Consider the following 24,693-nt stretch of genomic DNA (forward strand, 5'->3'; position numbering starts at 1 on the left):
CCTTACATCCCAAACCACTCTGCTATTCCGTGTTTCTACGTTTTGCTATTCCCCAGATGATTCCAGTGTAGGTAGGGTTTATTATGAAGCAGAACCTCTGCCTGTCACCGCTTCTATTTCTTACACAAGCCCGAACACAGCTCAGAGCTGGCAGGCACAGCACACGTTCGAACACACAATGCCGGGCGGCGGCCGCCGATCCGGCGCTGTCCCGGATTCCCCTCAGCGGCGGCGGCGGGAGCCGGGACAGCGCCGCCCGTGAGGGAGGGGGCGTGGCTTGTCCGGGGGCGCGGCTTGGGCTAAGGGCGCGGCCGCCCCGCCTCGCGCCTCCCGCCCTTCCGCGCAGGCGCCGCTGAGCGGAAGTGGCGCTGGGCGGGGGAGGCGGTGGCGGCGATGGCGGAGAAGTTCGACTCCCTGGAGGAGCACCTGGAGAAGTTCGTGGAGAACATCAGGCAGCTCGGCATCATCGTCAGCGACTTCCAGCCCAGCAGCCAGACGGGGCTCAATCAGAAACTGTGAGGGGCCGTTGTCGGGGGCGGGCCGGGCCGGGCTGCGGGGCCTTTTCCCCCTCCAGGCCCGGGGTGCTGCCTCAGGGCTGTCTCGCTCTCTGCCTGGCTATCGCTGGCCTCGCAGCCACCCTCAGGGGCGGCGCAGCGACCCCGAAACCGGCTAAACCCGACCCGTTTTCTTCCCGACAGGAATTTCATGGTGACGGGCTTGCAGGATATCGACAAATGCCGGCAGCAGCTTCACGATATCAGCGTGCCCTTGGAGGTTTTTGAGTAAGTCTGTGTGTGCCTGGAAGCGGGGGTACTGCAGTCGGTGACTGGAGGTAGCCTGGCTTCGCAGCGTGGATATTTTAGCTGAGGGCTGCTTGTCTCAAACCCGGTCCTTCTGAAAGCGTCGTGAGAGCGTGGGCAGGCAGAAGGAGGTCAGAAGTACCTTCTGCCTGTGAGAAGGCAGAAAGGTAGGAGAGGTCATAAAATATATACCTGTGTTCGTAGAACCACGGGATCCTTTGAGTTGGAAAGGACCTTAAAGCTCATCTAGTTCCAGCTCCCCCACCGTGGGCAGGGATGCCACCTACTAGATAATTTGCTCAGAGCCCTGCCCAGTCTGGCCTTTCCGACTTTTTTTGACGTCTGCATATGTAGGCAGTAACACGAATTCTGCCGAATTTAGTGATTTCATAAGATCACAGAATGAGTCAGGTTAGAAGGGACCTTCAGGAACATGTGTTTCTAACACCACTGCCATGGGCAGGGACACCCCTTTAGTAAGTCAGCTTCATTTGTAAAAATAGGCTTTTACACTAGATTAGGATCAGGATTTAAAGTTCCAAGAGAAAATAAATTAAGTCAGTACTCAGGTGTTTAGTTTCAGAAAATTGCAACATTAAAAGAAAAATCAACTTAGAGGAAGAGCTATACTAGAGAACTTTTGTGATATAGCTGATATGTTAATTTACTGGTGTTTCTTCTAGGTCCAGATGCTGCTGGTCTGCTGTACTCCAGTGTGCTACTGGCTGTACATTGCTTTTTTCAATTGCGCTTTTACTCCAGATGTAAATTTCTGATGACTCTCTTCAATATTCTCTCTAGCGAGTTTCCCTTTGCCAGGAATTGTATTGCAAAACAAAATTGCAGATGAGTTTGCTGATACAGTAGTGTTAATTTTTTACTCTTCACTGTGGTATGTGCAGTTCCTCCTCATCCTTGATTTGCTGGGTGCCATATTCCCATGTGCTTAATGCTCACCATGTCCTAACTAACCCACTTCCTGGTTAGTGCCCGTCCAGTTGATTGGAAAAGGACCATCTTCTTCTGATCATCTGTGCTTATAACCTGTGAGGAGCTGGTAGATATATTTTTTTTTGGTGTGCCTTTAATACTTCATTCAAAGCTCTCGAGGCTTTCTGGAAACACAGGTTTGCTGACCATGGCCTTGTCCTTTTGGAAGGCCATGCCTTTTGGAAATGGCTGAGTTTAACTGTGGTGGTTTTTAAAATGCACATTTCAGATAATAGTGGAAAGAAAAAGGCAGCAAGATGAGTAATTCTGTACCTTGGAGAGCATCCTAGTTGGAATATGATCATTTAGCAGTGTCTTTTCTGTTTCCAGATACATCGATCAAGGCCGCAACCCTCAGCTTTACACTAAAGAGTGTCTGGAGCGAGCTTTGGCTAAAAATGAGCAAGTGAAAGGAAAAATTGACACTATGAAGGTAAACCAGAATTAATGGAAGTATAATGCAGTAATGTATTTGATAAATTTTTACTTTTCTGTAAATATGTGGGTATTTTTCACTTGTGCAGTTATTAACTTCTGTTATTATGTCATTTGTCTTAGAAATTGTTCTGCATCCCTGTATCTTAATTGATGCTGATACAGCCTGTTCAGGAAAGGAAACCTGTAGTTTATCCCACAGTTGGGGATGCAGCTTTCACTGTGATTTTTATATTGATTAAAGCTATATGTAGCAGTAGAGATATTTTACTTGGGTTTTTTGCAGGTGTGGAATTTTGCTGTGTGCCAGTTTACAAATAAGCAAAACAGAAGGGGTATTTTTCCAGTCTGGAATGGATAGTAGAGGTTTAAAATGTCAAATATGCTCTATAATCATCAGTCAATCTTTATAAAATTTGTGAAAATGCATGCCAGTGCTTAGGGGTTTCTGAATTTGTACTTTCATTTAGTGTGAACCTAAGCATTCTGTGATACTGTTTAACTCCTGGAACTACTGCAAAAAAACACAGTCAGAAAAGGAAGTTTAGTGAGTTCTGAGAATGTTCTTTGGCTGAACTTAGTGTGGAGGATGACAAGTTGTACTGCCCAATGTGGACTTAAGGAGATAAGTCCTGAGCTTCTTTTTCTTTTCTCTGTGCTTGTGAAATTGTGTACTTGAAAGGCAGGTGTGAGTTGCTTTTTGAAGGTGGAGTGGATTCCATATCAAATCAAGAGGACATGTCCTTAATCAGCTTTCCTTAACAAGGTCAGGCAGATATGGGTGCACCAGAGTTCACTAGAGAGGTCCAACTGATTTGTATTTTTTGGAGAAAATGCAGGTGAATTTCTGGGAATTCACAGACATGTATGTTTGCCTCATGCATTCCTCGTGGATTTCACTTGGGCATTTTATGTGGATTTTGTAAATATCATTTTCTTTGTGTGGTTTTGGGGGTTTTTGGGTACTTCACTGAGAGGTGTGTTGGGTACAAACATGTCTGTTCATTAGGTAATATTGCTTGATGTCCAGATGATGTATATACATTTATTTTTTTCTCTTTCTAGAAATTTAAAAGCCTGTTAATTCAAGAACTGACAAAGGTGTTCCCAGAAGATATGGCAAAGTACAAAGCTATTAGAGGAGAAGATCCTCCTCCTTAAGTTGGCCTTTGATAGCTCTAAAAACGTCTCATAAACTGACACCATGTTATAAAAACATTGATTGGAGAGAGAGAATCTAAGCCCTCCTAACAACTGTACTAAAAATGGCAGTGGTGACTGTAAAGGAGCTTCATGGTTGTTCGTAGTTCTGGTCTGAAGCTGCTGAATCTTTCTGAAGACTTCTTCTCAGTGATTGTGGTTGAAACTTCCTGTGGTAATCTGCTTTTCTTTCCTGGAGGGTTTGAGAAATGGAATTGGTTGCAGGTCATCAATGCAGAGCATTTCCCACAAAGTGCATTTCCATAGCAGAAAAACAGTTGTTTTTTGTTGGTTTTTTTTTTTCTGGAAAGTGTGCCTCAGGATTGTGGGCTCATCTGTTTCTTAATACATTTATTACACTTGATTATTTTTCATTTGTAAACTTCAGGGTTTTTTTACTGCAGTATGAACAGTTGACTGCTTTTGTCTTGCCAAATTTTACTGAGCAGGAGCCTGTCAAGGGCTGCAGTTCTCATGTGTCATAATTAGTTGCAGCCAGGAAAACCTTCAGATCTTTTGTTCTGGGAGCTGCAGTGCAGATGGCTAAGGATATAAAACGTGAGCATACCTGGGGACTAGCTCCTCTACAACTTCAATATTTTGTACAGTATTTAATGTAAGCTTTTGTTTATTCATTTTCTGCAAGCAGGTTGTTGAATAAAAATTTGAAAAAATCTAAATCCTGACATTTTTCTTTTGTATGCTTCTCTTTGGAGTGTGAACTGAAAGCTGTGGAAAAATAGCATTTTCCTGAGTTCCACACTGATAGAAATGTGTATCAAAACTTGGCTCTTAAAATTTTACATCTGAAGGTGGTGTCAGCTTGGCTTATTTGGTTTTATGATGAAAACCTCCATTTTAGTACCTGAAACAGGAGATTTTGGGCATCAGCAGTTGTCACTCGAAGTCCTGGTTAGCTGTGAACTCATCTATGGGATCTATAACTGTTCATACATAAGGGAGCCCTAGTTTGGAACAGGATGGTGGCTCCTCACCCAGGGATCAGAGGTTTGTGGGATAGATTGGGTTTGCAGTGGGAGCAAGAGGAGCCCTTTTAGTCTTGGGTATTTGTGAAGCTGGAGGCCTTTGTGCTTATGTTTGTTCTCCCAGATCTATCTTGACTTTTTGTGTCAGCAAATTATTTTATTGCTGTAGCTTTCTTCTGGTTGCTAAATGGAGTGGTTTTGGGCAGGAGCTCCAAGATAGCACTGTATATGCATGTGCTCCATAGCAGGCCTGCCTACTTGGCTAAGACTTAACAGGGATTTAGGCATGCTTGAAGTTACTGGTGGCATAGTTTGCCCACCCGAAGCACTCTGTGCTTAGTTACCTGCCTGAGGCACAGCCCATCCGTGATGCCAGGTGCCACCACACTTGGACATAGCAAGAGGAAAAACAAAACCAAAACTAGGTGTTCCTTTTAAAATTTGTTACCTACCAGTCTAGGTTAATCGAGTTGCTGTCTGATATTACCCTGCCCTGCACACTTGCTTTTTCTTGTATTTGTTCCACCTCTAATCACTTTCACCTTCACAATTTTACTGTATGAACTTGGAAAAGTGACAAAGAGAAGGTGCTCCATGTTTGTGTTTGGCTCAGCCTGGATGCCCTGGATCCCTAGGAGCTGTTGGAGCAAGGTCTGTGACTGCCAAGTGGGATGTATATAGGACACAGGCAAAGGGGATTTTTGTGTGTGTATAATGTAGTTGGAAAAGGAGCTTAAGAGCAAAATTGTTGACAGCAGGCAGGGGAAACTGTATTTAAATGATAGTTGAGAGAACATTTAGGAGGCAAGAGGCCTGTAGATACTGGTCTGGGTGCTGGAGTATTCTGTCACCTAGCACTGACACCAGCTTGTGTGTCAGATTTGGTTGAGTAGGACTCTAAGACTGGTGCTTCCAAGAAGTCTTACTTATATCTCATGGATTCATAGAAGCACAGAATAGTTTGCACTGGAAGGGATCTTAAAGGTTATCTAGTTTCAACTCCTCTGCCATGGAGGAGTTGCTCAAAGCCCTCTCCAACCTGGCCTTGAGCACTTCCAGACATGGGCATGTACAGCTTCTAAGGACAACCCATTCTAGTGTTTCACCACCCCCACTGTGAAGAATTTCTTCCTAATACCTCACCTAAACCTGCCCACTTTCAGTTTGAAGCCATCTCCCCTTGTCCTGGGATTAGCTTGGAGTTAGAGGGCCATGAGGGATAAGCAGCTCCACAGCCCAGAGGCCCTGAAAATGTGTGAAATGTCTGCTCTGTAAGTGTATTGATTTATTGTTGTCATTAGTTAATGAATTGAGTGCCCGAGGCTGGCCACACTGACAATGGCTACCCCCATAACACTGGCACCCTTGCCTGCTGATGAGAAGAAGGTTTCAGGCTTTCCCAGCTCAGAGAGGTCATTTACAGCCAAAGCATGGATCACATGCTTTCCCTGGATATCTAGGTAGTTGTGGTAAACATGATGACTGAGCTAGTTGCTGGAGATGGAGGATTAGGATATAACATCATCACAAAATCTCAGCTGCCTGTGTTTTGTGAGGAATCTAAGAAAACTTTTTTTTGGGCGGTGGATATATACATTAGGAATAAAAATAAATTTAAAAAGCACCAAAAACCAGAAAACAAACCCAGAAAAAACTCTCAGTTAAATCATCAGGTTTCATGTTCTGCTCAGCTTCTGTTCTACCTTTTTGATACTTTCTTATTCCATTATTTTATTCTTGCTTCTTGTACGATTTCTGGGCTAGCAATTCAAAATATTGCTATTGCTGCAACTGTTCATATTTAGCATAATATTGAAGAGAGGTAACTCTTGTAAATTATGTTTGTCTCAGACAAGAAAAGGTGGCCAGAATGAATGTATATGAGTTTATAATGTAGAATGAGAATTGCTAGAAACCATGGTGCTTTCCATTTCCAGTTGCATATGGAACAGAAAAAGCTTAATTTTTCTCTTTTGTCAATTGGTTCTCTGAAAAGGAGCACATGTCTGAATTATCCTGATGTCTGCTTTGTTTGATGATAACCTTCAAGGCATTTGGTGAAGGAGACTGTTAGATCTCTCCTCTTTCCTACTCTCTTACCTGCGTGGTAGGAGGTAAGATGGAATTTTTTAAAGGGTAACATTAAAACAACATCAGCCAGGCAGCAAAGCTTCTAAAATAGATTTTTGTTGGCCTTTAATTATCTCAAAGGAAAGTTAGAATCCATTCCGGTTTCAAGTGCATCCTTGAATTTTTAGTAAGATTAATAAGATTTTGGAAATAAAACTGAATATGTAATTACAGGTAATTATTTTTTTGACAATTATCTTCATAACATACATTGTGAGATGAGGAGATGCTGGATAATGCTGCTCAGTACACAGTTCTTTAAAATGGAGTGTGTGCTCCTCTACTCCATTTAGGATAAAGTCAGTGTAAAATTCTTTTGCTCAGGCAGAGAAAGAAATGGATCAAGAGGATGCTAAGGATTTTGCTGCAACCTGTTAAGGCTCAGCATTGTCTCTGTCCCTTTTTTTACTGGAAGGAGAAACAGTTGGGTGCCCAGCCTCCCCCTGTCCTTGAAGCATTTTTTGCTTAAACCTCCTTGTGAAGAACAAGTAATGAAGAGCTGTGCAGTCTGACAGAGACAGACATAGGTGCTACCGGAGTTGGATGCTGCTCAGCTGTTGGTTTATCCAACCTATAGCTCTTGTTAATTTGTTTTTTTTTCATGCAGATCAAGGCACTGTCATTGTTAGCCAGTTCTCAGCGTAAGATGAATCACCAGCGTGCCTGAGACAATCTGTTTCTCTCATACCACTCAGAAAAGAGTCTCTTGATGGCAAAAAAGTCATCCTAGGCAGAGCAGTTTGGGTTTCAGTGACTGACCTTTCTAATTTGGTTGGATGAACTGCTAAGTGGTGGGAATGGTTCGACAATTTCCCAGATATTTCATATTGTGATGTTTTTAAAAATTGCTTTCTTGATGAGTGCGGTGTGACAGTGTTCACAGGGGTTCTTGGATGAGGCAAGAGACGAGAATGTTGACTCCATGTTCAGAAGGCTTGATTTATTATTTTATTCTCTATATAAATATTACATTATAACTATACTAAAAAGAAATAGAAGGAAAGGTTTCCTCAGAAGCTAGCTAAGAATAGCAAAGAAAGAATAACAAAGATCTGTGGCTCGGACAGAGAGTCCAAGCTATCTGGTCTGTGGTTGGCCATTAATTGTAAACATTCAAGATGGCCCAATCAAAAATCCACCTGACACATTCCACAGCAGCAGATAACCATTGTTTACATTTTGTTTCCGAGGCCTCAGCTTCTCAGAAGGGAAAAAAATCCTAAGAAAAGATTTTCACAAAAAGATGTCTGCAACAGTGCAGTTCCCAAGTGATTGAAAGTGCTTATTGTGTGATTCTAGCAGTTCCCCAGGTACTCCATAATCTCATCTTTGACTCTCCTCTGATCACAGAAATAGAGCAGATAAACCCTGCAATCCACTTCTTTTTGCCCTAAGTGATCTTTGAGATTTTAACTAGATCAGTTAGAAACTACTCACTGAACTTGTAGTTTTACTGAAACCTTGCTAAACAAATGTATTTAAAAGGTGAATTCTATAAACAAAGACTTAAAAAACGTGTAAGAAGTGTTCCAAACACTCAGCTTAACAGCAAATTCATAATAAATATCCCTGCCAAGAATATTTCTGGATACTCATGTTTCAACACAAAGTCATTTCTTACTCTACCATGATTAATAGCTGCAGCATTTCTGGGCAGGTGCCAGATGTCCTTCCAGCTCTGCAGAGCAGAGAGCCAAGGTGACATGACTATCTGCCCTGCTCTGAGAAAACTCTGCTTGCTGCATGTATTTCAATTACTTCCATATGCTTAAGATCCTACTGTATATTTTCTTAATTAAAGTAATGGAGAAGTGAGCACACAATAAAGGATACTTCTGTAACAGCTCTTGCAATTAAGTCTGTATTTTCTGTATTGTGACATATTTCATACTGAGAACTAGATTGTATTTAGTCTCAACAAGATGTAATGCAGACAGTAAAAATAAAACATCTTTCTGCACAGTATGAAAATTTCCAAAACAATTCTTTCTCCTCTCTTGGAAGAGAAGTCCCTTCATTTGCTAAGGAATGGCACTTAAAATTTCTTTTCCTACAGACCTGACCTGAATCAACTTCACTTGCTGTTTGCAATTTCATAACATTAGACAAATTTTTCCAAACATTCCTCAAAGGAAGACAAAGCTACTTTATATAAAAATCTGGGAAAAGGTAATTCAAATTAGTATCATGCTGCATTGTTTAATAAGTTAGTTGGGTAATATTTATATCATTTCTGCAGAAAAAAAACCAAAAACCAAACATCCATGCTAATGGTTGACATTCATAAACTTATTTGGAGTGTTACTAGGGATGAAAAATTCTTGTGTCTATATAAATGTAATGGCATATACCAAGCCACTTCTGTACCATCATGGAAATTTTCAGTCCCTGTCAGTAAACAAACAGAAGCTTGTAATTGTCTGTGAAATCACTGGTAGGTCCCATTTTTGTAGAGAAAATATTTTATTCTGAGTCACCTTAGAAACACACTGCTAAAGGAAGAGATTTTCATTTAAATATATGAGAAATTCCATTTTCAAGCTTATTTTTTTTAAAGTATTACTACATTTTCAATAATAGACTATTACCTACTATTTTATTACATTTGACCTATACTTTTTTGAGACATTCTCTGATTTGGTCAAAGCATAAGACCCAAGAAGTTCCAGCAGATAAAAATGGCTTTGAATAGATCTCTGATCAAACACCAGATGTCACTTGGTGTAAGATTATTTAATAAAATTTGCAGTCATCACTTATTAGGTTACAATACTTAAATGAATAATTGAATAGGCATCTGCTACTCAATAAAACAAAAGATGGATTCAGTGATACAGCACATCCTGTTTAAGAGAAGTGTGTGAAAGAAACCAAACAACATTTCTTCTTTCAGAGACCTTAGGCATAAATGACGTGACATTGCTTTTTACCCAGCCTGGGAATTTCTCCTCTTATGCAGCACACTGCAGAAGGCACATAGCTTCACAGGTACACTGTTTCATTGGACAGACTCTCTGCTTTTATATAAATGGACTTCCTAAAGTTGCTCTGCTCTGGAGATGACATGTAATCTCCGTCATCTCTAGAGGTTGATACTCATGGTTGCAGAGCGTTATGATTCCAAGAAAAGTCTAACTTGCTGCTCAGCTTAGATGCTCTACTTAGATTTGAGTGGAGGGGAAAGAACCCTTAGGAGTACATGTTGTAACTCACTGAGAGCATGGTGAAAGCAAAAGAAAGGAAGTAATTTCCTCTTTTTTGTCTCATCTTTTTGGCATCAAAATTTATCATAGGATCAGTTACAAAGCTTGTCATGCAAATATTGGTGTTGCTGTTACCTTATATCATTATCTGAGGAGCACAAACAGCCTAAGGAAACATCACAGGCATGTGAAGAGAGGATTTGCAGGCAGAGAAAATTGTGCCTCAGAACAATGTAGCAGTGCACAGCTGACTGACTGGCTATGCTTCCCTAGTCCACGCTGATTTAGGATGTGTAGATGCAGCACTTGGGGATGTGGTTTTCTGGTGAACTTAGCAGTGCTGGGTTAATGGTTGGGATCAATGATCTTGAGGGTCTTTTCCAACCTTAACAATTCTATGATTCTGTGACATCATCATCTTGATGTATATTACCTTTCAGCTTTATAAGTCTCAATTTTTTTCCTCCATGAATTTTTCGGGCTGCCTTCTGAATGCCTTTAAACTGCAACATCTACAAAATCTCAGAGTAAGGCGTTCCACGGTTCATATTTGCATTATGTGAAGAAGTCTACTTTCATTTGCTTTGATTCAGTAATCCACCAATTTAATTCTGAGTGTTTGCATTGGAAGATGTATGGAGAACACATTTCCTTCTCTTCCCTTGTGGTTGTATAGAATACTGCAATATTCCCTTCCCAATCATATTTTTTCCAGGTTTCAGGCTACTGTTTAGCTGTTGTGTACACAGAAGCTTTTGTGTGCCCCAGATCATACTTGCCACTCTTCTCAGAACTGTTTCCAATATTCGCTTCAGTCTTTTTAAAACCTGAGATGCTCTAAGATTCTTTATAAGGTATCTTGTTGAAGACCATCAGGAATCAGAGACTGTCTATGCATCTTTGATGTCTGACATTCACACACACTGTTAGGCAGCTCCAACAGCCCTCCCTATGTATCTATGTAAAGCCTTCCCTGCACCAAAAGCTCTGTTAGCTTATTTCTAATACATACTTTCCTTAATATATAATCTTGCTTTTGCTGTTCCTCTATGATTGAAGTGTTCTTCCTTATTTCAGGATTACAAATATATTTGGCAAGTCAGATTCCTGACCTACAAAGGTATCTGCACACACTGTATTTATCCAGCACCATGCCATTTAAGGCAAAGACAATGTGCACAGCTTTTAAGCAAACATTTGCATAAAGTATATGTCAATTTTGATTCACATATAAAACCCTCCAGTATTTTTTCAAAGGATTTGTCAACATTGATAGAATGTTTAGAAATCCTCTTTTCTAAATGATGGCAAAGGAAAAGGACCTTAGCCCCATGTGCATTTGCTGGATCAGGTACATGTGCTTTTCAAGAGTAAATATTAAACTGGGAGTTATGGAGACATTCTCCTTTGCACAAAGATCCTCTAGCATAAAACCATATTGCTGTGCCTAAGACCTCTTGCCACTGATATAACATTAATTTCAAAACAGCTTAATAGACTGAGTTTTAATATTGTAGCCTGTTAATTCACCCCTGTAAGCCATCTGGGAACTACATCAGATGCATTTTGAAAAGTACAGAAAAAAAGAATTTCTGTCTCACAGCTTTGGCATTTCCTTTTCTTATCTTCTTATCTGCACTCTGGGGCTGGTCAAGTAAACACAGACACATTTAAATGAATATGTAAAAGTTCAAACTATCATAGCCTGCGGTTGTACAATCATTTAAACAGCCACAGACACATGTTAGCAATTAAGTGTAAACAGATATAAAAATGGTATTTAAATATGCAGGTATGCAGTCATCCAGCCCTACACAACCTGGAACTGTGCATCTGTCAGGTTGTAACGATCCCACACCACACTGTCATGCAGTACTGATATGTTCTCATGTAAGAATCCAGGAGTCCTTTTTTTGACTATAATTCTATATTCTCTACTAACTTATATTTTTTATAAGTGACTATATGTACTATGTGTAGTAGTATTGAACATTCTCCAGGAAGCCATGGCCATATTGTAGCTCCAGGAGCTGTAACAGCTGCTTTATTTACTCAGTGCTTTAGCAATTTCATACAGATTAAAGCCCCAGCACAGAGAGCTATTAAAAATTGAAAGGAATTAGAGCAATTTTGCTGGTCTGTTTTCTCTAAGTGATCTGGTAAACTGCAGAGCTAGAAAACTGCAGAACAATTTCCACACAATTTTGTCCAGTTGTCAGTAGAATAAGAGGGGGTTGAAGTGGGTCCTAATAATCAAATACATAGTTAATGGGATATATATTCCCTTCAAAGAAGGCAACCTGAAGACTCATCAATAATTATAAATTGCTGCAAATTATTGAAGCTGGTTTATCTCCTGGGAATACCAACAGAAAAAAGTATTGCAGAGGCAGCAGTATTTGGGGAGATGTGATGATGAGGCAAAAGGCTATTCTGGTCCATTTTTATAGTAGCTGTCTTTGCAACAGTCCTGAGGCAGCCCTAGTAAGGGCAGGATGAGCAATTTAGATTTGCCTGAGGAATAGACAGTATTGTCCCATTCTTCCATTGGTCTAAATTGTCTCTGTTCACTAGAATGAAAATCTTGTTTAATTTTGCATCTTTTGCAATTACTGTGGAACCAAGGGACCCAAGGGCAGGGATTGATTTACTGCTTCTTTAGTGTTTAGGTGCACTGACCAACAAATTTCTTGCTAATTTCAAAGGACTGATGTATTTTAAAGGAAGATGCTGTCCTATTGTTGCAGAGAGAATATGCAAAATTGACTGGATTTTTTTATAAGGCTGAAGCTCTTATACAACAGCAACCTTTAGTATAACTGCAATTAAGATTAAAAAAAAAAAGCGCAAAACCAGAGTGTGACCATAAATATTAAACCCAGAGAATTCAAAAGAAGATAAAGGACTTAATAAAATGCTTATGTATAAGGCTAGTAGAGACAAGATCATCTTACCAGCCCTACTACATTCCTGAGAAATTCTTATTATTGGAGAACATAAGGTTTCACTCAGGCATTCTTTGTCTTAGTTATAAAAGTTAAGCTATGCTAAAATCTTTCATTAAAAAGCAGGCAGAGTCCAAAAGTAGGTTTTAGACATGATGGCTCTGATGTAAACTAAACCTTGTGACCCCCAAATTTATGAGCAGGCTCTAGCAGTTATGTGCCTGATCTGAGCTATCAAAGTGATGACTCATTGTATCCCTTGTTTTTCTCTCTGTTTTTTCTCTGTGACTTATCCATGTTGCTCAAGGCAGACAGGAACAAAGCCAAAACCCTAAGAGAGTAAGTTTTGTTAGTGGTGTGCTGGGAATAGTCTGTGATGGGCAGACGGGGAATAGTGAGGGACAGAAGTCCATCCCAATGTCCTCATCAACACCTCAGATAAACATTATCATAGAATTGTTCAGATTGGAAAAGGCCTTTAATGCCACTGAGTCCAACCATTAACCCAGCACTGCCAAGTCCAACATTAAACTGTACCCTAAGTGCCACATCTACACAGCTTTTAAAAACCCCCAGGGCTGCAAATATTCAGCAGCAAAGTCCTCTCCTTGCAGAGCTGCACAGGTAAAGGTGAGGTGCAGGTGTGCAGGCTGCAATTACCTGAGGGGCCCCCAAAGTTCTCTTACAGTCCTGTCTGCAATTTCATGTCCCCACAACATCCGTACCTTGTGTCAGCCCTGGTATGGTCTGAGTCTATATACACCCTGTACAGTGTTTTAAGAATGAAAATGCCCTTGGTGCTCATTTATGTGAAGCAGCATTTGAAAATAGAACCCTACTGTGTAAATAAACAACTGGCCCACTGTCATCCAGAAAATAGCAGGAGTGAGGGTGAGGCACCACCAAAGAGCAGTGAAAATACTAATTTTCACAATATTCCTTTGGCAAATGTGGTTCAAGTTGCAGAATTATAAGGTGAATGAAAAACATAAGCACAGGCCACAGGCAGAGGAGATGTAGGAATCAGACTCCAGCTGCCTTCAGATCTGTTCCTCAGATAGCCTAGAAATGTTTTCCATGTGCAGTACAGATAATCAGAAACCATGCCAGCCTTGAACTGAAGGAGTGCTAAACTGATCAATATGACAAAATGTTTTGAAGCAGCATTAGCTTGCAAAGCTGCTCAAATCTGTTTCGTTGAGGCTGTGTTAAAATTAATTTTAATGCATTTTAGCAAGTGTGTCAAAAGAATTCTGAGGGAAGAAGTCTATTGATACAGATCACTCACCAGACCCAGAGTGAACGGTTTTACAGCCTGGCATATAAAAACAACTTTAGTCTATTTAGCAAGATGCCCTAGGCACCAATTTTCTAGAGCCATTGTAATTGCTCACCATGAAAATTGCAGGTTGTGTTCAAGAAAGGCTAAACACCAGCAGAACCTTTGTGCGTGTGCTCCACTTTCTGCCGAGCAGCTTTGGCTGCAGCTTTCTGAGCATCGTATCTCATTTACAAGGTGACCCAGAATACAAAACCTTGTAATTAGCCTGAAAACCCAACCTGCTTTCTCTCCCTGCCTGCCAGCCCCCTCGCCTTCTGCTGCCCTTGGTTGCGATGGCAGCATTTTCCCAACAAAGGGGGGGGGGGTCGCATGCAGAAGGAGAGCAGTGTAGCCAAGATATTCAGAGCTTTTGCAGGCAGCCAGATAAATATTCATGATGCAACTGTGTGCTTAAGAGCTGCTTTTTGAATTAAGTTCTGAGGCTCTTGTTCACCCTCAAATAACACCCAGAAGAAACTTTTCCTTATTTAAAAATGAACAAATTCCTAGATAGACTGCAAATGTGAAGTTACCTTCCTTCCCCAAAGAAGCAATAAGGAAGTGCCAGGAGAGGAGGAAGAAGGATGAATCAGGTGCTTGACCAGTATAAATTGGTCTGTTGAGATCTGTAAAACCTCCCCAGCTTTCACTAGGTGACAATTATCATTTGGCCTATCGTATTCATGGTACAATCAAAAGCACAATTATTCTAACTGATGAGAAGTTTTGCAATGATCTATGTGTTACTTCTAAGTATGTGGTATGAATTTCTTACACAGTACAAATCACAAAAGGTCATAAGTAAATACTTACATCTGCAAATGTATTAAGTGCTGATCTTCTAGTAAATGATTTCACATCTTATCCTGTGTGGCTTTCTCTTTTTTCATGTCAATTAATTTTTTTTTCTTTACCATGAGGAAACAACCAAAATGTCTCAGTATGCTTTGGTGCCTATTTCAGCATAAAAAAAAAAGTAAAAAAAAAAATGTACTCACAGATGATTTCAACAGCATTTTTTGAAGTAGTTAACATCTATGCTGACTAGGGCTTGTTTTAGCTCATAAATCTTATAAGCATCAAAAAAGATGCTGTACCTTCAGCAGAACACTGATTACTATAATACATCTTTCTGCCATAAGCTGACAGAGATGCAGATACAAAAAAATAGAAGGACTTGAGTGATAGAGATCAACTTCAGGTTTGGTGACATTAAAACATCTCAAGGAAAGAGGAAAAACTGAGGAAAAAAAATCTGCTTCTATCTGGGTATCCACATTTGGATTAAGAATTTTGTATTTTTTAACCAGTGTATGAGCTTTATATGTTAGTGGCAGGCTTCTGTAAAGTGAAAGACTGAGAAGTACTCTATCACTACAAAGTACATTTTGGTTTCTTCTAAATAATACAAAGTAGACTGTAATTCATTATTGAAATAACAGAATTTACTTAATGTTGAAATTAATAACGTATGTAGTTGCTTAGCAACTCAGACAATACTAACATCCTTAGCCAGGTATAGAGTTCCTTTTCTGACAGTATCTTTAATTTAAAGCTTTGGAATAACTTCCCTCCCTGTTCTGCTCTAAACCCATGGCTCTCCCCTTCCTCTTCTCCCTGTACAAAAGGTAGCCTTGATTTAGGGGAAGTGATTCCACAGAATTGAAAACTGTGATATGGCCTTTGAACCATTATGAGGAAAGGCAGCTGACTTTTGTTTTCATTAAGTAATTTGGTTAATTTTAATTTATTTTTTTTAACCTCGTCTTTGTCCTGAACCAGAGAAGTAGAAAAGTGGACTTCATAGGATACAGAAGAAACTTTCCTTTCATGCTGTTAAAGAGAACTTTACACCAGACCTGGATCAGATGTGCGTAGTGAAACGACACGAGGAAAAATTTTCAGCAGCAAAGCAGAGCAATGGAACTGCCAGTGACGTGTAAGGAAGGAATTCTTCCATGGTGAGAGCAGTTAAGCACTGAAACAGGTTGACCAAAGAGGTGGTGAATTTCCTGCCTTGGCAATTCTCAAGACTCACCTGGATGACTTCCAGAAATCCTTTCCAATCATGTTTTTTGTGATTCCCTCTATGGGACAAGTTATTTGTATTTTTCTGTGATTTCTGCACCGGGACACATTATGGATTACTTTCCCCACTGAAATACATTATGAGGATGACTAGGCCCCATGGTGAGGCTTAGGTAATGGAACAGAACATGAGAAAATAGGGAACATAACAAGAGAAACTGCCAAACATAACAAACAGCAAAGTGAGCAGCTGGCAAATATTACAGTTTGTTTTAACACCATGAAAAACAGCTGGATTTCACAGCTGGTTATAGGGAACTGTGTGAGAGAAGGACAAACTTCCCAGGTAACTCTAAGAGAACTGGAAGGCAACATTGGAGTCTTTTTGGGGAGTGCAATCTTGGGAAAAAATCCTCAGTGTTCATGTTACCATATCAATTAAACCTTGTAAAGATTTGGGAAAACTTCACAGAAAGGGTTGTCAAGCATTGGAACATCTGCCCAGGGAAGTGGTAGAGTCACTACGCATGAAGGTATTTAAAAATGTGTAAATGTGGCACCTGGGGACATGATTTAGATGTGGATTTGGCAATGCTGGGTTAACAGTTTGATTGGATGATCTTAGAGGTCTTTTCCAACCTTAATGGTTCTGTATCATGTAAGGTTGAGATATAAGAGCTAAAGGTATCAGAAGTGCCAGATGTGTTATGGATGTAGCAAAACCAGAACCAATGGGGAAAAAGTAACTACAGTTGTTTATTTTGGAGACAAGGGTGGGAAAAAAGATGGATCAAGGTGGGGGCAGGAATTAGAAGCGTAGGAAAATGGAGAAAAGTGTGGAGAGATGAGGACAGCCATGTATAAGCAAGTTGCTGGTTGATATGGCTGTCCAATCAAGTCCTGCTTCAACTGCAGTTTCTCTTACCTTCTTCCTAAAATATTCTTAATTCTATTTTTGTTGTCATTATAGTGGAAGAGTTCTATTGTTGTTACATTGCAAAGGTTCCATATTGATAGAATTTCATACCTCCTTGGTGTTCCTTGTAGAGAGCTCCTCTAGGCACCGACTCTTCCTTATCTTCACAGCAGCCAACTAACTCCAGTTCCCCTCAACCAACCAATCCGCTCTTTTGTAACAAGCTTCTTATTGGCTACAGCTGTGGCCTGTTAAAATCAGGCCTGCTCCTAACTCTAATAGTTGGCTCAGCTGCAACTCTTTAGGGGGTAAGATTACATTCTATACCACCTTCATTTAGCCATACTGTATCCCTCTACATATTTTTCCTGTGCAGTCTCACTCTCTAGCCTCTGCTTGTGTGGAGAAGTTTGTGTCAGCAACTAGAGAAGGGGCCATGGATCACAAGGGTTCACAGTGCCAACAGTAGGACAGCACAAGATGTAGACACCCCTGTGTGATGAGGGAAAGGAGGTTAGGGCTGGGGCCAATTAGTTGCCAATGTGAAGTGGAAGATTTAGCAGAGCTCCTTCTGGAAAAAGCTGATAGCTGATACCCAGTTGTTACAGCACTCATTCCTTAGTCCCTCCTCGTTCCAGGTGGGACAGGATTGGGCTGAATACCTCCAGCAGGAACAGAACTTTGAAGGGCTGGATATAAAATGTTTTGCCCTGTTCAGTAACTGTTCTTTTAACCTTGATGTTTCTGATCCAAACATCATAGTACCTATTGCTGGCAAATAACAAAAAATGGGAAGAGGGCTGAGGGAAAGAAGTATACAGCAGTAGATGTTTGCTTATTCTTTTCTTAATTGCTTGGCTGCCATGGAGATAAGCATAGTGCATAGTTCCAGGAGGAAGTACTGTTATTCTTGCACATGCAATTCTATAGCTCTGTGTACATCTATCAAACTTTAAAGTATTTCAGGAGAGATTGGCTTTAGAAATTCCAAACCTCACATCTACAAACTGTATTGTCTTTCCGTGGTCTCTCAAAGACTTGAGACTAAGGACTGTGTCTCCATATATGAGGTTTTGAAATGAGTTTTGAAAAACAAGAATTTTGTCTGTGAGTTGTTATAATAATTTATTTGACTCTATGAGCTTTGTTCTGTGCTTTTTTTCCCTTGTATTTCAGTAAGGCTTAAGCAGCTGAGTAAAAAGGGGGAGATGGTGGAAAACTATTGACATTAATTTGATATTTGATTCCTCTTTCCATATGGAACTCTTCCAGAAGGAGAATTTCTACACTTGACATCTCTGGTCTGGTTCCATAGCTGGAAGAAGTGTACATGCATGTATAGTCCGCTGTTCTTGTTTAAGTTAGTGCCTCCGGAAGGCTAAATAGGAATATACTCATTCTCCCCATGCATTCTGATGCCTACAGATAAGAGCAAAGAAAGCCCAGCACCTTAAAAATCTCTCCAGCTCATGAGAGAGTTGAGCCAAGGCATGTGCTTTAAGCCCTGCTCTCAAAGTCTGTCATGCCTTCACCCAGGCTGAAGGAAAAAAACCAGAAATACACAGACTGAGATGACAGCATGAACAGAAACTGATCTACATGAAAGCACCCCAAAAAGCACTAGAGCACAGGTTGGGAGAATGGCCAGCATCAATGGCCAATGGCGTATGGGACAGAAATAAAATCAGTAGCAGCTGAGGAAGGTGCCTTGGCAGTGGAAGACTGGCATTCTGGCCACAAGAGAATGCCTGCATGTCTATATCATGTGGGTTGTGCCCCTCTCATCCTGGAATTCCAGCAGGAAGACAGACTGCAGCCACAAGACACTCAAAATGAGGAAATAACAGAAAATGGGCAGCTGCCTTGCCTAACATTTTGGAGGCTGTTTTAAGTGAATTCCTGAGGCAAAAGATTATGGTTCAGTAACTGGGGACTCCTGAGGGATGCAAAATAAGTGGCCCAATACAGCTACCAGCAAAGAAATTTCAGAATACATAGCAGGGATTCACCAGCTGGCACATCTTGTTCTTCATGTTAAGCAGAAGTGATCCATCCCATAGTACTAGTGTATATGTTTATATGAGTAAAACTGAGGAAAGAATGATAGGATGGGTGGAGAATAAGTTTTGTTTAAAATTAATATCACCTTTCTCATAGGGTTTTGTATTGATTTTCATTAATTGAAAGGGTTACAGTCCTTCTTTTTTGAATATATCACTGTCATATTGGGTATTCAGCAGCTTCTAAGCAAGTGTTCTAAAAGTTGATTTATAGTTGCCATAAGTCTCTGATTCAATAATCAATAATTATTCCATACAAAGTAGGACAGGTTGGGATGCTGAGGGCTTTTCATCTCAGACTTCCTGGTATCAGGAATGTTCCACCCTTTTATTTGTGGAGGTAAGGTCTGACAGATTAAAGGAAGGTGAATATGCACATGCAAAGGGTTGGATTGAGGGAGCAAGGATTGAGCAGTAGTAAGCCAGTTCTGCTCACTCCAGTCTTCCTGCAAAAGCCTAAAAGTGATCTCTGGCCCTTCCCTCACTCAGACACATTTATCACATCCTGTGAAGTTTGGTGCAAGGAAAGACTCCTGCTATCAGCAGGATACTTGTTGGTTGCTTGCAGTTCAAATTAGCCTGTGAAGTGCCACTTGAGAAACTGGAATGAAGTTTCATGGAGTGAGTGTTCAAAAAGAGCTTTAGATTCTGATTTCCACAGACAGAGAAACACTGTCTCTGCAGTATTGTCTCTGATGTCAACCTCAGGGTTCTTTTATAAAAGAGATGACAGAACTGCTTTCTCTACTCACTATGTTCTCTTTCCTCCCTGGCTCCTGTCTGTGTACTGGGTGAGACCATCCCCCACAGGACTTGAAAGAACGGGAATTGTTAGCATATAAACATTGACACTTCTAGCCAGATTTTTTATGGCTCAGGCATCAAGCAAAATAGAACTTCTGAGAATATAAAATTTGAATCTAGGCACCAGGAGGGATAACTGGACAACACTTGAGTGCATAACTCCTTGCCTTGCTAGAATTATTAATACCACTTCTTCCTTCCTGGACTTTGACCTTCTCAGAAGGTCATCTGGGTACTCCCAGACCAGTTCCACTTCTGAAACAAAGAGAAGCCAAGGTGATATATATGTTCATGCTTAACACAAATGCAGTGCTACTAACCTTGTAAACCAGAATATAGGTGGAAATTGATTCCCTCCTTCTAATGAAATAACTCATTCTTACTTTTACTTGAATACTAAGAAGCTTAAAGAGCAGCTGTAGCTCCAATGATCACCTATTTAATTACACTTTCACTATGTAAGTCAGCATGCACAGGAGATACCATAGGCTGTAGCTGTAGAAATCACTACACAGTGGATGGAACACAGTAACTTATTTTACTACTAAATACAGGTAACTTTATGAATCCCTAGCTCACCTTCGTGACATTCATCAGTTTTGTTGTAAATAATAATTTGCCGGGAGCATGTCTCTGCTTTGTGATAGAAGCCAAATGTGGATTATAATTGTAAGCATTGTAATTAAATGTGTATAGAAACAGTAAAACAATCCAAGCAAGGAATATTATGTACAGACAAGCAAATACACAAGCAAAAATTTAGACATGTAACAAGCAACACATAGACAAATATCAATGATTGCAATGGAAACTGGTAAAGATCCCAGATCAAAAGCTATCAGTGGAGGCTCTCAATACACACAGATTCAAACCCACTCATGTGATGTTGTGTTCAAGTCTATGTGCAAAGAGGAAACACACCTTGTATATAAAGGCCAAGGAGTTATTGTTAGCAAAAGTAAAATCTTAAGTCTAATTCAGGAATCATTATTGGTCTAGATGTAATTATTACAGAAAAAAGCTGATAGAGAAATAGGTCAGCATCAACATAGAGAGGTGGTAGAGCTAAAAGGCAAAGGTGTGGATGGGCTGCCAGCATGAGGAGAAGTCTGTTCTGTGGTTGTGTTCTTGCTGTTGTCTTCAGGAGTTGGACAGCTGTGGAGCTTTTGCTCCAGATGAGGGAATATTTTCCATGTGCTGATGAAGGTGTAGGTCTTCTCACACAGAAAGCAAGTACCTGTGTCCTATTCCTACATCCAGCATCTCACTGCTATCAAAAAGCACCCTGAAGTTTGGGGCTGTTTCTGGAAGAAACTACTTGACAGAAACGGGAATGGTCGGGTCAGACCCATGTGAGTGTGCCTGTGGGGAGAGTGGAGTGGCTTTAGTGCCCTTCAGGGATGGGCATGTTGCATCACCTATAGAGATCTGCAGCAGAAGTCTTTGGATGAGTTTGCCTAGAAAGGGAAGACCTCAAAAGCAGTGGTGGAGGTCAAGGAGAGTCATAAGTGTTGATGGCATGTGACAGAGAAGGTTCTCAAGATGTCAGCAGATCTCTATGCAATGCCTTTACTTACCCAGATGGGAAAAGTACAGGAAAGACAAGGGGAAGGTGAACGTGCTCTCTGCCAAAGAGCAAGGAAAGACTGCAGTCTCCAGACAATGCTTTAAACCTGCAGGTGCAATGTTGCTGGTGATCCCAGAAATGTGACTGGTTGTTGTCCGGGTGAACAGAGGCTCAGAAAGTTTCTTCTACAACTACTGCTCTGATCTCTTCAGTTTCATGTCCTGTTGTTGACACTTTATTTGTTTTTCCTCTCCTCATTTGTGGCATTACCCCAGGTGCTCTGCCAGCCCATATCCACTCAGCTGGACGGTAGACCTCCACCAAAAGATCTGGGTGTGGACCATTACTTCTATGTGGGAGAAAAATCTGTCAATACAATGGAAATCGGTATTGTTTTTTCATGGAAATAAAAATAAAAGCCGTAAGTTGACTCACATAACTGTTTGTGTGAGTTCTTCTTCCATCTTCCATGCCAACTCACTGTGGTCGGAAGCAACTAAGGACCCATGTGCTAACTGGTAGAGAAATACTACAGAACTTTGTTGGTTGTAATTTTTATTTTTTAAGTTGAGAGAAGGAAGCGTGTTTTAAAAAGGGCTGACAAGTGCTAAAGACAAGGTCAAAGTCATCCACTGCTCTCTCTTTGTCCACAAGTCCAGTCATTTTATCATAGACAGCAATCAAGTTGTTCAGGCATGACTGATGCTTGGTAAACCCATGATGTTTCTTCCTAATTACTATCTTCTGCATGGGCCCAGAAATGTGCTCCAAGGAGCCTTGGTCCAGGATTTTTTGCAGGCTGGCCAGCCTATAATTCCTGATCCTCGCTCTCAGATCTTTGTAGGCACTCTTGACCCCACTGATCTCCTCTGGCAATGTTGTTGGCACCCATGTGTATAAGCAGCAGGGAGTGATAGCCCAAGATCTGTGGTAGTTCCTCTGCTACACCTTGGATCTGTGCCCCTGGCAAGTCATGAACTGATCTAGATAGCAAGCCAAGGAGGCAGATGGGGGCTTCTGTTCACCACAAATGGAAACCTACCACTACTGTCCCCTGCCATTGCCTCCTGTCAATAATATGTGGTTTATGCATGGACAGCTTGGATGCTTCCACAGCCACAACATTCTGCTTCTGTCCTGCTACCAGGTGACCAAACCTCTTCTGCAACTGTCCTGAAAGTGGAGAAAGAGCCATCTTCCACATGCCATAACTCAGGTTAGGCAAATCAATTGTATTTAATTCAGTCAAAATTTTTTCTTAATTATCTTTCCCTTTGATGTTTCATATCACAAAGACTAAGCTCGTGCATTAATACCTCACTGCTACTTGTGGCCAGTCTCGATTCTTTGGTTAAATAATAACAGGGAAGTCAGTCTATAGTTTCCAAAAATGCATGCAAATCCTTGAATACCTGAATGGTTTACTGTCTCCAGCATTAAAATGGAGGAGGAGGAGGGTTATTCCAGATAACACCATCAGACCACCTCCTTCAGTAACAAGGCTCTGAATACCTGCAGGGTTAATAAACACCATATGCTAAGGATACTGCAGAGCATGGTTCAAATTTGGATGCTCTTGCAACTGTACTTTTCCATTCAAATGAGTTTGTGAAGCTTGGGGATTATTTTTGTTGCTTACCTACTTCTAATTTAGCTGCTATATGCTAACAGCATAATAGTCTCCATATTGAAATATTTGTGGATTATTGCATTCATTTTCTATGTTATACCTGCTTTTAGGGGCTTTTCACACATCTATGTTCTTCACTAAATGAATAAGATGGGAAGAATTTAATTAGGATCCCAGGATGTGGGACTGGCCATGAATAAGACTTGCAAGAAAATCATTTGAAGCTGTAAAAACAAGAGAGAAACTTACAGCAAATAGATTTGTTCTTGAAGTTTCCTGGCTTGTTACACAAGTCTTATCTTCCCATTTTGTAATGCCACTTGAACAAAAACCCCAACCCCATGCTGCATAGCTTACACAGAGTGTTGTACTATTTTTTAAACCACAAGACCAGATTCGTATACCTTAAGCATAACTAATGCCTGATTTGAAAACAAAGCATACGAAAATCCAAACACTCTCTCCCAACTGGAGCAGGCAGGCTTTTTTATGAAGGGAATGGGGCTGGTGCAATCATGCCTCATGCACAGCAGCCACATCTAGCTCTGTTTCTGGCAACCTACAGACGCAGCAGCTAGCATTTTAATTACTTTTTTTTTTTTTCAAGAGACCTGAGCTAGCTAACAAAGGTTTTGTGAAAAAGCCATGACCATTGCCTCACCAGTGCAGTCTATCCTGTCTTCCCCTGAAATTCCATTCCTCTTTTCCTGGTAATGGGGCTCCCTGTTCCATGTGTGTTTGTGGGGTTCTGTGTGCAGCAGCTGGGGAACAGCTATGTGAAGCTGTGGCTGTTTTTAAGGGGGGCCCGGCTGAAGGGATTTAGAGAGTCCAGCCACCTTCAGTTACACCGGCACTCCCCTGGCACGAAGCCAGAGGCATGTGCCGACCGTGGGTGGGGCGAGAGGAAACAGTCACCGATATTAAAGCAACCGCGCCGCAGGAGTGAAGAAAAGAGACGGCCCTCCTCTGCTGGGTGAAGTAACTTGGTTTAATCCAGGGTAGGGGAAGTGCAGGGTGGCCACCCAAAGGTGGCGAGCGGAGGAGGAGCCCCGAGCCCCTCCGGGGACCGGTTTTTAGAGGGAAGGGGGGGTGGGTACACAAGAAACCAATCATAGAACGAAAATTTGGATACATTGAAGACTGATGGGTGGTGTGGATCAATGGGGATAGGTCAGGGGAGGAGCCCAGGCCTACCAGCCAATCACTCGACACCCTAGCTGGAAGATTCTGGAACTTGGGGTGGGGTGCCGGTGACTGGCAGAAGGCCTGGGGAGGGGATACAAGGACAAATAAGGGATAATGAGGGAAAATGAGGAGGGGAAAACCGTGACTGACATAACTGGGGGTTTGAGCCAGACCAACTTGCCAAGCTAGGAGAGGGGAGAACGGAACAAACCAAACACAAACCACAACAGCTATGGGTCACAGGGGCGCCTGCATGCTTCAGGCAACATCCAGAGCAAGTGAGAGCATGTGTTGGTGTTCTCCCTTCCAGCTGCCTTCCAGGCAGTCTGCAGCTCCATTGCAAACAGCTCAGGGAGCCAAAAGGTAAAGAGAGAATGTGGCACTTCCAACACAAACCTTTTCTCTTTGTCCATGTCTCCTAGCTGCTATGTCCCAAACAGCCCATGGCCTAATGACTAGGAAACTTTTTGAGGAGACAAGAAGATACAGTTCC

The 24,693-nt window shown here is 41.2% G+C and overlaps 1 protein-coding gene across 1 annotated transcript; it reads left to right on the forward strand.

Moving 5' to 3' along the window:
• Nucleotides 1–352: 352 nt before the first annotated feature.
• Nucleotides 353–4,105, forward strand: MED10 (mediator complex subunit 10). Its single transcript, XM_066560041.1, has 4 exons — nucleotides 353–515; nucleotides 699–782; nucleotides 2,121–2,223; nucleotides 3,291–4,105. Exons 1-4 carry the CDS (start codon nucleotides 394–396, stop codon nucleotides 3,384–3,386), a joined length of 405 nt encoding a protein of 134 aa, XP_066416138.1. The 5' UTR covers nucleotides 353–393; the 3' UTR covers nucleotides 3,387–4,105.
• Nucleotides 4,106–24,693: the final 20,588 nt, after the last annotated feature.

The sequence above is a fragment of the Molothrus aeneus genome, chromosome 1 (genome assembly GCF_037042795.1).
Source record: "Molothrus aeneus isolate 106 chromosome 1, BPBGC_Maene_1.0, whole genome shotgun sequence".
NCBI classification, from domain to species: domain Eukaryota; kingdom Metazoa; phylum Chordata; class Aves; order Passeriformes; family Icteridae; genus Molothrus; species Molothrus aeneus.